Source organism: Mixophyes fleayi, chromosome 6 (genome assembly GCF_038048845.1).
Source record: "Mixophyes fleayi isolate aMixFle1 chromosome 6, aMixFle1.hap1, whole genome shotgun sequence".
Classification (NCBI taxonomy): domain Eukaryota; kingdom Metazoa; phylum Chordata; class Amphibia; order Anura; family Limnodynastidae; genus Mixophyes; species Mixophyes fleayi.
The window spans coordinates 37126506-37142721 of record NC_134407.1 but is presented as its reverse complement, the minus strand read 5'-3'; the positions used below and the strand labels follow the sequence as shown (position 1 = coordinate 37142721).

General features: G+C 39.5%; 1 protein-coding gene across 5 annotated transcripts in view; it reads left to right on the top strand.

The window, feature by feature from the left end:
- TACC2 (transforming acidic coiled-coil containing protein 2) overlaps window positions 1–16216 on the top strand; it is a 115004-nt gene extending 98788 nt beyond the window's left edge. For all 5 annotated transcript variants that reach the window (XM_075216290.1, XM_075216291.1, XM_075216288.1 and 2 more), the window contains 7 exons: window positions 5744–5890; window positions 7256–7332; window positions 10024–10067; window positions 13323–13483; window positions 13626–13732; window positions 13879–13999; window positions 14086–16216. In XM_075216290.1, coding sequence (XP_075072391.1) covers window positions 5744–5890; window positions 7256–7332; window positions 10024–10067; window positions 13323–13483; window positions 13626–13732; window positions 13879–13999; window positions 14086–14151 — 723 coding nt within the window. In that variant the 3' untranslated portion in view covers window positions 14152–16216. The remainder of the gene's footprint in view (window positions 1–5743; window positions 5891–7255; window positions 7333–10023; window positions 10068–13322; window positions 13484–13625; window positions 13733–13878; window positions 14000–14085) is intronic.

Below are 16216 nucleotides of genomic sequence, written 5' to 3'. Positions count from 1 at the left end.
TTAAGACATTTAAGACGTGTGTACATTTAAATTGGATCAGCTTTACAAAGTGTGGAAAATGCCAGTCAATGGCAAAAAAAAAAGACAAAAGACAAATTTGAATGGCTAATTCCGCCCAATACTAAGGTGAAAGTGAGAGCAACATTCAGAATGTTACTTAACTGCATTCAATATATCTGTTGATTTGACTCAGAGCAGAATAGCTTCTCCCTAAAATTTTAACCTTTAAACACTGAAATCTTTCCCTAAAAACAAAGTAGTCTGGTCTTTAATCAGGTCTAATTCATAAAGATAATAGTTACCTTACTCATCTCCTAATGCCTACACTTTAACAAACAAGGGCTTAAACACTTGTGACTTTTATAGCCACATTTGAGAAGCTGTCAGCTTGCAATAGGGACCATTGATCGCTATGGTGAACATGGTATTCTGGAAGATACAGGCGCGTAACGGAACGTGTGTGTTTGTATGTCTGTATGTTAGGGAATCTAGACTGTAAGCTTCAATGGGGCAGGGTCTGATGTGAGTGAGTTCTCTGGACAGCGCTGCGGAATTAGTGGTGCTATAAAAATAAATGGTGATGATCAGGCACGGGCTGGCAAAGTTGACCGCATCGCACCACTTGTAATATCCATGAAATATTGTATTCAGAGGGGGGGGGGGGGTTAGGTACACACTACAGAAATTTTCGAACAATATGTTATCTATAATGATTGCAAAAAAAAAAAGTCCCAATCAGAATGCCAAATCGTGTGTACACACTATACACGTTTTACAAGATTTACTTTTAGGTCTGTGCTCTTCGTCTGTCATAACCATTGGCTGAAAAGATCATGGGGTATATTTACTAAACTGCGGGTTTGAAAAAGTGGAGATGATGCCTATAGCGACCAGTCAGATTCTAGTTACCATTTTGTAGAATGTACTAAATAAATCATAACTAGAATCTGATTGGTTGCAATAGACAATATCTCCACGTTTTCAAACCCGCAGTTTAGTAAATATACCGCCAAGACTCTGTGGAGATCCTGATCGTGAGTGTGGACACCCTGCAGAATTGGAACAACATCGTTCCATTACTGAATGAGATTTTCAAGTCAGTTTGAAAATCCTGGTCACAGATTTCATGTGCTTTGGAGCTATTATCGTTCATCGTTCCAGGGTACACACCACAATGATGTCGGGCCAATCAGTCGTTTATCGTCTGATTGACCCGATAATTGGCTTAAAACACTGTAATGTGTACCTCACCGAAGTCTGACAGATATCCTATTGTCAAGTGATGGGCAGTTCCACCTGCAGACCAATTTCTGTACTACAACACAAAAGACTTTACACAGTTATCTCCCAAAGTGAACTATATCATTCACTGCTATATAGGTTTATTATAATTCTTCATTCATCTGATGCTAAGCGTAACAGTGTCATAGAACAGTAGTAGAAAAATATTTTTTGTTTTTTATGTCATCATTGAATAAACCTTCAGCTGTCATTATAAATCAGACCCATGACTTATACTGAATGAATTTGTATAATTTATGGACCAGAGGACACCTGTTGCTCCTTAACTGTCATGGAACTTCAAGTGGAGAGATAGAAAGGTGCACCAACAAAACTGTCATGGAACTACAAGTGGAGAGATAGAAAGAAGCGCCAACAAAACTGTCATGGAACTACGAGTGGAGAGATAGAAAGAAGCGCCAACAAAAATTACATAGCATTGACCAAGAATATGGCGGAGAGAATGTATGTAAACAAAATATTTATTAAGAGGCACTAAATGCAATGCAGGAATAAATAAACTACATGTATAAAAAATATTCAGTGATAAATAACAGTGAAAAGATACCTAGTGGAGTAAAAATATAATAATGAATAAAGTTCCGAATGTATAATATATTTCCCGGGTACTCATGCACCTTGAAATTAGTAATTAAACTTGGAATGGTTGGCCAGCTCATACAAACTCCAAAGTCACAAAATGCTGTGTAGCATAAAAAAATGAAAAAACCTTAGTTCAATATAAAAAGTTAGAAAGTGGTTGTCATATATAGAGTTACCTCATTGCATTAATGTAGTATAATTCAATATCCTCCAATAAAGTGTAGTGGCTCTTCTGGGGAGACCCCCCTGCTGGATGTATATGTAACCTCAGATGTTATCCACAATCGAAATGCTGCAATAATGTGTGAACTTTAGAGGTGTAAAACAGGTACGAAAAATGGGTTGGCCACCCATTCTAAGTTTAATTACTAATATCAAGGTGCATGAATAGCCGGAAAATATATACATCCGGAACTTTATTCATTATTATATTTTTACTCCACTAGGTATCTTTTCGCTGTTATTTATCTCTGTGTATTTTTTATACATGTACTGTACTTATTCCTGCATTGCATTTAGTGCTTCTTAATAAATATTTTGTTTACATACATTCTCACCTCCATATCCTTGGTCATTGTTATGTAGGTTTTGTTGGCGACCTTTCTATCGCTCCTCTTTATTATCCATTATTTTTGGGGATTGACACCCCCGTTTCGACTCATTTGATTACTTTTTATCAATTTTATTTATTATATCAAGCTCATTACAGTCTGTGTTTTTTATTACTATGGAACTTGTAGTTGCACTATAGCCAGACAGCAGTAAATTGCTGTAGACTAATAGTATGCTGACTGTCTTTATGTTTATTAAGGAGTATACTCCCAACCTAATAAACTGAAGTAGGCCAGCTAAGTATAGAGGTATATTTAACAGATAGGTTGGGTTTAATGGATGGGAAGTATAACTTAATAACATGGCACAGGTGTACAGTAACACAGAGTAAACAATCAGCAATAGGCTTTTCTATACTAACAATTTTTTGGACAATAAAGTACATGTGTAAACAAGGTTATATGATATAACATAAAAAACGAGGGTCAAAATGTTTTTCACTATAAAGTATAAGGATAAAACATGAGGTCATAGTGCATTCTGTGAATAAAATTAAATTTCTCTGCATATTTGACTTTATTAACATTGGAGCTATGTGCTTGGCCCAGATAAAATATCACCCATAGCCTCCAGCATGTAGTAAGGTTGACCTGCGTTTATTCATTTGTTGAATGCAGCAGAGGCTAATGTCAAACAAAGTCAATTGCTCTTTATAGGGTAGTACAAATATAATGCTGGGAGAGGAATTGACCGCAATAAAATAACTCCTTGGAGCACATTCATTCTTCTGGCTTGTGTGTTATTCTCATTGAGAAAAATTAACTCACTATTATATATGAAGTCTCTGGGCCTGATTCATTAAGGAAAGTAAGACAAAAAATGAGTAGGTTTTCTCCTGGACAAACCATATTACAATGTAAGGGGTGCATATTAGTTTATTATTTTGCACATAAGTTAAATATTGGCTGTTTTTTCATGTAGCACACAAATACTTGATAGCTTCATTTTTACACTGAAATTGATAGTTGATCTAGGACACGCTCCAAGCCAACTATAAATCTGTCCCCACATTTTAACTTAGCTTCCCCTCCAATGCAACATGGTTTTGCCAAGGTGCAAAGTTACTCCTTTTTTTTGCTTTCCTTTCCTTAACGAATCAGGCCCTCTGTGTTCAGCATGTGGCTAAACGCAGGTCATCCTCGCCATACCACAGACATGGAAACAGAGCTGGTTTCCTGTGTTTGTCTTTATCCCCCTAAAACCACATTATGCTGACCTGTGACGAGCTGCAAAAAAACCAAATCTGTCTGACTTACTCTACTTTGCCATGAATGAGTTTGTGTCCTGCAGCTTTATACTATTCTCACCTGACCTTGGATGAAAATAACTCGTGGTCTGTAGCTATAATGTGGGAGTGCACCGCTGCCTGACCTGTGTGTGTTAGTTGTGCTCTGTGCATTGATGACTGCTGCACGGGTTGGGGAATTTGCATAACAGTGTTATTAAGATGCTTAAGAGTTGTGAGTTGTGATAGTATAACAGACTATGGTAATGAGCTACTTTAGGTGTCCATCAAGATAGACCTCTGTTTTCCACACAGCCTCAACACCCTATTTGAAGATATTGTGTATGTCCACTAATTGTATGTAAATATTCAATAAAACATAAAGTCACAAGGGTATATTTGCTAAGCTGCGGGTTTGAAAAGTGGAGATGTTTCCTATAACAACCAATCAGATTCTAGCTGTAATTTTGTAGAATGTACTAAATACATGATAACTAGAATCTTCACTTTTTCAAACCCACAGTTTAGTAAATATACCCCACAGAGTATTCTACATATCCAAAATAATTTCCAAGTGTAAAGCTGCACCCTTGGAGTTGTATAGTGAATGCAGCACCTTAATTGAATATCCGCAACGCCTAGATATTTGCCCCAGTATTCTCCCAAGGCTTGAAATATACAGACACCAGCAGTGATTACAATGCTGGGGGTATCAGTTGAGGGACTAGTACCAGTCAAATACTTTTTTATTTTTGTATTTATAAAAGAGTTTGAAAGATTACAAATTGCAATGATCTAAATTTTGAATTTAGTCATTAATAATAGAGGAATAAATAGTAGGTTCTTCCAATGAGATGAGTGCAATCTCCATAACGCTAATGTGACCCTCATTTGTATTTTGCTCTTTAATTTGGACCTTAGTGGTATTTAATTTAGACATGCTTGGTTAAATACTGTCCGTGTTTGACTTACAAAATCGTTAAAACACCTCACAGACACGGTGTAGTCCTTATTTACAAAGCGCAAAACGGCACCAGTGTAGTGCAGAACGCTGTTTGGTGCTGCTGTGCATTTGGCTTTTCATCAGAGGGCTTGGGTTTGCGGAGCAAGATAGCAGCATTTGCGTAGGACCGGGAGTTTGACCGAATGACGGTCTTAGTTGCTAAGTAAGGAGTTGGCGCACCTAGTTTTGTGGTGCAATTCAAAATCAACATTTTATTTTGTGAAGCTATATTAACGGCATTAGATAAAGCGGTGGAGAAGGCACATTTTCAGTGGTGTTTCTTGCTGTGTGAAACACACACAACCAATTGCACTCCACAATAGGACTTGGCCTTTGAACCAGCTCTGAGCTGGTGGAGATTGGCTTTTGCCATATATTTTAATGGGACGCATCAAAGTGTACGTCTTCAATGAAGCACATTTCTAGATGCATACACAAAGGTGCCACATGTAATAAAGACAGTCTCCATGTCCCCTCTCTCTCAGGAAAAATATAAGCCATAAAGAAAACCAAGGTTTTTAGTGTTGCTCATCTAGTACGTGTTGGCAATAAGCAAATTCTTGTACATGGGATCTAGTATGTCTTTACAGTCTAAGAACAGCACACCCAATTAAACACACACGGCACTGCGTTTTGCATTGGCTGTGGAATCTGCAGCATCATGAATGCCTTGCTGTTTCATATTTAAATCCTGTTTTACTAGGAGAGTAGAAGGCAAGGAGTTATTGCACGATCACTGTTTGTCCTGTTCAGGAACTGCACTGGGTTGTTGATTAACTAGTCACTAGCGGTCATTGTGACCTTTGGGTAAATAACCTCTTGTCACAGTGGAGAAATATGAGTTTGTCCTATAATGTCATCTGCTGTAGTGACTCACAATTAGAGAGCAAGGTAGAGCTGCTCGCTGTGTGCTGTGATCTATGCTACATTACCAATGTGTGCACCTTCTTCTTGCATGGTAATAATAGGGTAAGCAGACATACAGCGGGATTCTAACAAACCCTGTTTCCTACCTACAGTCTGAGGGCTTGGACTCAACTGATGTTGGCCTCTCGCATAAGTCACTTTACTCTCGAGCGGTGGTTATGGAGACATCCGGAGCTGGCCTGTTACATGCCTACCAGCAGCCAGACTTTGATACAGCACTTCAACTCGCCAGGGAAGAGGTAAATGTCCATCACAGTTTCCTATCACATAGTTTTCCCTGCAACTATCCATTCTGATTACTCACACTGCACATGAACAGGGAACTTCTCTTTTAGAATATAAAAATGTTCACAGGATGCACCTACGTTTCTGCTTGAAATTCTACATGTTTGAATGTAAAATTCAGTTTTCAGCCACTAGGTGTCTCTATTGCACCATTGGATATTCTCACAGTACACAGTACAGATGGACTGAGAGTCACTTAATAGTACAGCATTCAGCAGGGAACTAACATTACTTTATTTGTTAAAAAAAAAAGAAGGAATTTATCTTTGAAACTATTGTTGGTTATAGAAATCGTATTAAACTACTTATACTACACCTGTTTCTATTTAGCTTTTTACTTTTTTAAAATGAGATATGCCTCTCAACAATCAGTGTTCGTTTGGTAAATCTTTCTAGTTTTCTTTTGCATAAAAATCCAGTACTATGGTATTTTAGAAACATCTACTCAATGTACTGTAGCATTAAAGCTTCCTTAGTAAAGGATCCATTGGTCCCCATGACCAGTCCCCTGTGGGTGACGTTAGAGTACTAAAATCTAATAATGGGCACAGTTCACTTTAAATTTAAATACAGTGTATTGCTTACTTGTTACACACCTCTCACACAGTCCGTAAAGTCCCCCAAATCCATCAGTAGTTCCATACCAGACTCCAGCATTCTAGGGCTGCTCGTCTGATCAAGCAGGCAGCATTATTGTCAATGCCCCTCCCTCTTATACTTCCCATTCACATGCACTGTGATGTACAGTGGGGAGGAGCGTTGACAACACCGCTGCCTGTTTGTATAATACAAGCAGGTGTAATATGCAGAGGACAAGCATGGGACCATTTGGGGCATTGGGGGACCTGGCAGATTGAACAAACAGCACTATTTAGATAAGTAAACACAGGATTTAAGCTTGTCTTTGATCACCACCTAATGCAAAATGTTACGTTTTGAGTGGGACAGTAGAAGCGAGATATATTGGAGATCACATTCCTTGTGTAGTTCTATCACAGGTGAAGGTTTGTTAAAAGTCTGTAGAATTAACTAAAGATGGGTGATTGATGAAATGAGAGGTACTATGTTATCTTGCCTGTATTAGATCTATGACTACTTATAGGCACAGGCCTTCTGAGCCTAATTGTAAATCAAGTCCTGAATTAGATACCTTATAGAATACAGTTTTCAGATACATATTAGGGTGCAGACAGGATCTGTAGGTCAGAACTCTCCTCTCTAGTTCTGACATCTATCTACACATTAATCCTAAATGACTTGCTCTTCTTTTTGCCGCTGATATTCGGTTGTCCCGTTAATCTGCTCTTGTTCTTCACTAGATTGTAGCTAAAGAGAGGGAGGCAGTGGAGTGGAAGAAGAAGTATGATGGCAGCCGCTGTGAGGTGGTGGAGATGAGGTGAGTCGTCACAGAGATCCATTCAGTTCCGTCATTTACTGACGAGTGTTCAGGTATTGCAGTAAATCCTGCGCTATAAGTCTAGGATCTAGGTTTTCATATTAAGGGGTCTGGGAGCCTGGGCCGACTTAAACAGAGCAGCCGATCCTCTTGTTGTATTCTGTAATCCTGCTTTTTATACCTCAGACGGCCTTACAAATCCTAAGTACTAAACCCTCTTCCATATGGCAAGGAGATAAGTACAAACTCACATCCACCTGGATAGCAGACAGGTTTCCTAATGCTCCTTTCTTTCTATAACACTGATAGGAGAACGTGTCCTACGTGGTGAAATGTAACATTCTTTTCATATCATAGGTATAAAGCTAATTTTCTATCATACTGGACAACATTATGTAACAGATAACGAATTAACAGATTAAACGGTTGTTATAGTACTAACTAAATAACATGACTGCCTTAATCATCCAAACACTCTCATACCCAGTAAATGTACATCAACAAATCAACCAATAAACAAACAAATATAAAATTTGCTAAGGGATGTCCGCTCAATATACTCAGCACTCTATTCAATGATAGATAAAACGTGTACTCTGTAAAAGTGGTGTAGCAAAAAAGTGGAGTATGTGTTACCATATATAAATTATGATATATTCTATAAAAAAAAAAAATCTAATTTAATCACAGTTTTTATTTGGATTTATTTGACTTCAATGTTAAATCCAGGGTGGGGTTCTCCTTTAATGTGTATCTCTACACATAATTTACGATACTCTGTCCATGGGCAGTGCACATGCTAATAGTAATGATAGCACTCTTCACCCGCTGTCCACACCATTTATTCAGACGCCATTGCCTTCCGGTAAGCTGTTTGAACTGCAAGTTGTCATCCAGTCCCTCAATACACAGCTTGGAGAATAATCCATGCCCAGCATTGAGAGGCAGGCCTACACATTTTGGTTGTATTGTGCTACAAAGTGAGGTGTATAGAGAACTGGGTACCAAATGGCAGTGTTGGACAGATAGGGTGAGTACTATTAGTTACGTTTTACAGTTCAATGTGTAGAGAAAACCTTTAATGCACAGTCTGTATGCTTCTCCTTGTGCCCTATATAAAATATAGATAAATATGTGCATATCAATATAATACAGTAGTAGCCATATGATAATAGCAATGTAATATAGTGCAATGTAATAGGATTAGCATTAATACATACTGTATGTTGTTTACTTGTTCAAACTGTGTATCATTAGCAATACATGGCCAAAAGTATGTGGACACCCCTTTTAATTAGGGTGTTTGACCATTTCAGCCAAACCCAATGCTAACAGGTGCATACAGTCAAGCATACAGCCATCTCCATAGGCAAACATGTACTTGTACTATAGAGCTCAGTGACTCAGTGTGGCACTGCCTTAGGGTGCCACCTTTCTAACCAGTCAGTTCATCAAACTTCTGACTGTCAAGCTGATGAATTGGATGCAGCTACTAACTGATATTTGTGTACTGAACAAGGAGGTGCGGAGTCCAACGCACCCCCGGTATTCACCAGGGACACCCACAAGGAGGTTTGGGCTTTGCTGCTAAGGGTGCACAGGTTGAGGTTCTCCACGACAGTCACCAGTGTATTAGAGATGTGGGTGGTCAGGACAATCCATGTTAAGCCAATCGGACAACACAGTACTAAGGGAGATCCAAAGATCGTAGAAGCTGAGGTCAAACCAGGAGATCAAGCAAACCAAATCAGGATCCAGGAGAATAGTCAAGGTACAAGCCAGGTCAAACAGGAGGTCAAAAGCAGGAGACTAACACATGGAACGCTGGAGGCAGGAAAAGACCTGATACTCTGGAAACATAATGGTGTCAGAGTCAGGTTTATATAGAGGTGCGAAGCAGGTGATTGGCTGGCGGTCACCGACCGCCAACGAGGAGCCAGAATTAGCGTCCCGCTGCCTAGCAACAGGACACGCTACTGGGCCTGCTCAGGGAGTGTTCTGATGGCCGGGTGAAGCAGCGTATCTGTTGCCTAGCAACAGAGCTTACCCAGCCGGAAGTGGCAGGCAGCCGTCCCCGCTCTGTGGACGCAATGCAGGGACGGTGCCTGACACTGACCTGCTAGAGCTGCCCTGGTCCACTGCAAATGTTGTTATTGTGAAGTGGAAATCTTAATGCTGCAGCATACAATGACGTTCTAGAGACTTGTGTGCTTCCAACTCTGTGGTAAGGGGAAGTGAGGACCATCAAAAAATGGTTTTCCAAGTTTGGTGTGAAGTACTTGACTGACCTGCACAGAGAGCAGCTGCATGTCTTATCGCCCAACATCCGTGCTAGACCTCACTAAGGCTCTTGTGGCTGAATCAATGAAAATCCTCGCAGCCATGTTCAAGAATGTAGTGAAAATCCTTCCCAACTCCATATTAATGCCCATGGATTTGGATGCGATGTTTAACAAACACTTATGGGTGTGATTTTCGGGTGTCCATATACATTTAGCCATGTAGTGCATATAAATACATATAAATATTCACTGAAATTAATCTAGTCCTAATAATCCTCACTGTCTGGATCTGAGCAGTTTACATTTATTGTTAATATCTTAATTAAGGTATATTTTATTTAATATAGTAAACTGATTTGGGATGATGTGGAATGAAAATAAGTATTGACTGATGGCTTTTTTTTTTTAGGAAAATTGTTGCTGAATATGAACAGACAATTGCACAGATGATTGGTAAGTTTACTATGTATGTATGTATGTATGTATGTATGTATGTATGTATGTGTGTGTGTGTGTGTGTGTGTGTATATATATATATATATATATATATATATATTTATATCAGTATTATATACATGTTCGTCATATTGTCATATCGAGGGATTTGAATTGGTGGGCGCTCTTTTTTTTTTTTTATCCCAATATACTGACCCTGCTGGCCTCTGAATCTTATAACACCTTTCCTGCAGATTATCCATTACACCTTTGTACTAAACATTTACATTAAATGGGATTCTGTTGGACACTGCCCTGGAACGCTTGACAGATACATATTGTTATATCTTTGCAGTTTTTACACCAGAAATGAATTTGTTCTTTGTTTCCTGATCATTAGCTCAGTTCCTGGAAAATAAATCACAAGGGAGACGGTATTTCATAAAGCACACTACACTACAGATCAACATTAAACCCGTCTGACAAATATAAAACACTTTTCTTTATTATCGCTATACAATGCAACTAATGTTACTGATCTGAACTGGACAGTACAAACACTATTTTATATTTGATGCTATAACACATATGAAAAATAGTATGAGGGCCCCACCTCAATCGATGTAAACATATCGTAAAAACTTTAAAAGAACCACATTCATTATGTATTTTTGTATATATTTTTATCTGATGAATGTGTTGCATTTTGTGTGCAAACTGATTCTTTTTTGTCGGATTTATGAAGGGGCTAAACATCTACAACCAGTCACTGAGCTGCGTAGGTAGCATCAAAGATTCACGCAGCTTATTAATATAGAGATTGCCAATCACACTTGATACATCACCCCAGACAACGTCTTGCATCTGTAAATTCCGTTTTAGCCCAGGAATAGAGCAGCCTCCTGATTTACAAGTAATGGATCCTCTAGAATACACAAATTATAGTTGATGAAATCAATATGTGATCAGATAGAGCCAATTACGATCCTACACTGAAAAAAGCCAGCTGCAGTCATAGTTTTGAAAGGATATAAACCTGAATTGCTGCACAACATTTTGGTTGTTAGTGGAGTTTTTGCCACTTCTGTCCAGTGTTCCTTTACAAATAACTCCACCCCTCTATATTTCATTTTACAACCAGCTCTGGCCCTCAATCTCTTTCCCCTATAAAAAAGCATTCTCCCCACTAATTAACCACTCTGCCCTCTAATAAAGCACTCTCCCCTATAATAAACCAATCTACCATCTAATTAACCGCTCTCCCCTCTATTAAGCCACTCTCCCCTCTAATTAACCGCTCTCCCCTCTAATTAATCTGATTTACTTTTGCTTATTTTATTTGTTTATTTTTTTACCTCCTGCTTTTTTTTTTTGCTTGCAAACACAAGGCAGCCCAGGTAAGAACTTACTGTATGTTTATAGCTCTGTGTTGTGAACTCTGGGAAGTGTTGCTTGTCCATTAAATTATTGTGCAGTGCTCAGGAACATGTAAGTGGCCAAATTAGACAAGATCCGGCCAGACAGACACATTTTCTTCCGGGGCCTGTTAGTGAGGAGGGCAATGATGGTCATGTGCAGTTATCTTCCGACCAATATGTGCGGTAATAATCTATGCAATTTCCATTGGGTTATGATCTGGTGTGAGGGTCATTTTGAGATCATAGATGCTACAATATTGGGCCAATTGCCGAATAGAGCTGCAAATATCACATTGTGGCCAGCATAAATCGGGGTTAATCTCCGTTAATCTCGATATTAATAATTATACAATTCGAGGAATCTCCAGAATTTAAAGCCGATTAGGTGAATGAAACTCCCGGCAGTAGTAGAGTATACCGTGCCGATGAGGGCATACCAAGTGACGGTGTGAGCTGATCATGTGACGCCCACATCCCATCATTGGGACACACTTTTTGGCCAGGTTGCCGTTGGTTTCCCTGGCCAGTTGTAACAAACATTGCAATGCTGTAAGGGTTTCCACCCCGTTTAGTTAACTGTATATAATAGTTCATGCAACGGTAATTAGATAGTGTGTATATTATACAATGTGGGTTAGACCCAATGGTAGTACTAATGAACAGGCTAAATAAAAAAAACTGTCATCATGATTATTTTTCTATTATTTTGAACACAATCTTAGTCTATATCAAACTAATACTTTTTTTTTATATAAACTGTGTTCTAGACGGGTTGGGTACTAAAATGTGATGCTGGAAACCCCGTCAGGAGTCAGCACAACATGTTCAGTCCAAATATTGAGGAGCGGGACCTACTGTTCTTATCAAACAGAATGACGTCCATGTGGACACCGACACTAATCTTTCTACACTTAAGGGGGCAGTTATAGACTAGCTTAAGGCTACATTATGTAAGCCTTACTTAATAACATTGAAGAGGCTGCGCCTCTTCCAACTGCCCCCTTAAGTGTACAAACATTACTGTCAGCGTCCGCATGGACGTCCTTCTGTGGTGCCGCCCTCTTCATTAATCGCATTCAGTCAAAGTCACTATAATAACATAATGTAGCCTTAAGCTAGTCTAAAACTGCCCCCTTAAGTGTAGAAAGATTAGTGTCGGTGTCCACATGGACGTCATTCTGTTTGATAAGAACAGTAGGTCCCGCTCCTCAATATTTGGACAGAACATGTCGTGCTGACTCCTGACGGTGTTGCCAGCATCCGCTTTTAGATTACCACCAATCTAGACAGCAACATCTGTGTGTAACATTTATCAGTAGAATATGGTAGGGTGCTTTCTTGTCAGGACCAAGCATTAATAATATTATCTTTAATTTTGTTTATGTAAAGAGCCATACCAAACTATCTATAAAATACAGTTTTGGTACCTTTTAAAAACTGCAGTGATTACTTTCTGGGTGTTTGAACCATAAACATTTTTAGCTACTCGCTGGGAGAAACACCTCCACCTGCCCCTTTGTGTGCTCATTCCCTTATGTGTTACCCCTGTGCTCATTTTATCATTGATGGACATTGGAATTTCTCCAGGAACGTACCTGTGCTACAGGTCATGTGTGCCAGTGTAGGCGGTTGCAGTGAGAGATATTAGTGCCAGGAGCAGGGACAGTATATGGTTGCTCTACTTGAGAATACTCTACAGCTTACAAATTAACTGATTTATGCGTTGCCAGTCTGGGGTCTGATGACGGTATATTTTGTAGATTTGCCATCTTTATCTAAGTTTCCGGCACTGCATAGGAAAAGTACTGGTGTGTATTTTATTCAGGACACTGATAATAGATTTGTCTTTGGACAGAGGATGAGCAGAGAGAGAAGTCTGTCTCTCACCATACAGTTCAGCAGCTGATCTTGGAAAAAGAACAAGCTCTTGCCGACCTCAACTCGGTGGAGAAGTCACTGGCTGATCTCTTCCGAAGATATGAGAAAATGAAGGATGTGCTGGAAGGTTTCAGAAAGGTAAGTGATCTTGTGGACTGAAGTCCTAGCTGATTAACTCTAGAGATCCGCATTGCTGCACTGATCACTTTGTTGCTGCCTGTTACAGCAATAATTTCACACGTTTGAAGGATCTGATAACGTACGACCTTTCCTTCTACAGAATGAGGAGGTGCTAAAGAAATGTGCTCAGGAGTATCTGGCACGGGTAAAGAAAGAAGAACAGCGGTACCATGCTCTGAAAATCCATGCGGAGGAGAAGCTGGACAGGTAATGGGATAGTACAAACCAGGCAGATATCAAGTGACAGAATTAAAGTAAATGTCCGATTGCAATGGGTACTTTTTCCTGTGCACCAGTTCTCATAAATCATATGCCATAGCTGTATGATAAGATTATGTGTTGTTTCCTTACAGAGCTAATTCAGACATTGCCCAGGTACGGAGTAAGTCCCAGCAGGAACAGGCAGCTTACCAAGCCAGCCTCAGGAAGGAACAGCTTAAAGTAGATGCCTTGGAGAGGACCCTGGAACAAAAGGTTAGTACACGAAAGGTCTTTCCTTTCCTCCTTCCCTTTCCCTTTTGTCACACGTACAATCGCACAATCATTCTTCCTCTTTACAGAATAAGGAGATAGAAGAACTTACCAAAATTTGTGATGAACTCATTGCTAAGATGGGGAAGAGCTAACCTGCGCCTGCTTCTTACGGGATGCTTGGTTTTCAAGCGGAGTGCAATCGGGATGACGTGGAAGAGGGGGATCCAGTCTTTTAATGTATACCTTCAACGTGGAGCAGAGGCACCTGCGGCTCCGGGAGGCACAGGGAGCGGGTGACGCCAGCTTCCCTCACGCATGTCCTTCCTGTATCAGGGAGGCAGAAAACTGGCCCTGCATCTCCACGTGTATTGTGAAATTTTTATAGGTGTTCTTCACCATGTCAAAGCGAGCTGTGAGCTCATTCTACGTCCTGCCGGGCAAGACTGCATCATGTTTCAAGCGCTTCATAAGAGATGGCTGGGGTCCTCCTATACATTGTACTTGCTATTTCAAATGATTGCAAGAAAAAGAAAGACATCCAGCTCATAACCGCATGAATGGGGTGTTGTAAATAAATATGTATTATGCAAACACTGGAGAACCCATTTTTCCCCTTAAGAAATATATCTCTGTGCATCTTGCCTTATATGTGCTAATAACAACTCTATCTCACAGCTGCACTGACCATGACAGACACAGATATCGTCACGATTTGCCAAGTGTAACCACACAGTACGGACTGTCTGAGTTACTGTATATAATCACCACTGTCATCTATTAGACGTGGCCCACCTACACCCCCAAAGGCATGTATGTTGGTGGGCTCAGTTTCTTTATATGTCAGCAAAGCTGGACTTATCCATAATGGTAAAAGGGAGGAGGACTTTAATGTACCAGATCATTCTTCACCTTTAAAGTGTTTTTTGAAACATATTACGTATTTGTGTATCCACTATTTTTAGGGCCTGATGGAGAGGAGCACAAAAGTGCATTTACGCAAAGCAGAGATGTATCTTTGTGCAAAATTGAAGCACTGTGCATGCTCACAACTTGGCTCCATATTTAGAGCTGCAGGTATCTTGCACATATGGCCCCCCTAGGTCTTGGAAAGACGGATAAGGGGCGTTAACTCGCAGGTGCAGTGTAGTATGGGCTTGCCAGCGCTAGTTAAGCATGCCTCATTGAGATACGTCTTATTTTGACTTACACAAATCTGGAAATATGTTAGCTGGGAGATGCAAATTTTGCAACTACATAAACCGGGTGCAAGTGATGATGATTGCTGTATCTTCGCCTTGGACGCAGCTATGCGTTATATTTAACGTTGCACATATCTTTAGACTCGTGCAGCTCAAAATACAGAAGAGGAAACACAAGAGGTCAGATGCATCTCTGCTCAAACATAAATGAAGTCACTTTTAGTTGCTGGTAACAGTTTTAATCCAAATCTGAATCAGGCCCGGATTAACTTCCTCTGCTCCTATAGGCAACAATTTCTGTGTGGCCCCATATTCCCTACCACTGCATCTCATCTGTAAAATGACTTCACCCTGTTTGAGCCAATGGTTAAGTGTTTGTAACATGTAAATAATAAATTATTTATATACAAAGTATATAGAACAAAATTGGCTTGCAAATTAAGCAAATGTCACACTAGGTGCGGATCTAGGTGTCTTTTCCCCAAATGCAGAGCTTCTCTAAAAGTGCTCTGAAAAATGGTCTGGCTTATAAATTCAGATAAAACATGTACTGAGATGTTGCTAGACAATACCAGCACCTCACAGGAAAACATAGTGTTTTGTATACATGACTCCTATATAATACCCACCAATACACACATTTAATAAATTGTGTAGTGCAATCTTGGTGTCAAACTGGAACTACATATTTTCTCATGGATACAAATTGCTACTAAAATGCCTGTTTATTATCAATACAAAAAAATGACAACGGACGGCTTTGTCAGACATAGCCTCGCAACCAGTCAGAGAATCACTTACATTAGTGAACTTTTGCTAGATTGAATTAATAGAACATCTGTTTGCAGCATGTTCTTAAATAAGCCTTTTGTTGCTTCATGAAGATATGAATGGGAAATCCACAGGATCTAAAGCATCAGAGAAGAGAAGAATGACAAAAGGACAAACAAATACAATGAGCTGATCATATATTGTACTGTAAATATAAATAAATGGAAATATATTGGTTTGGAATTAA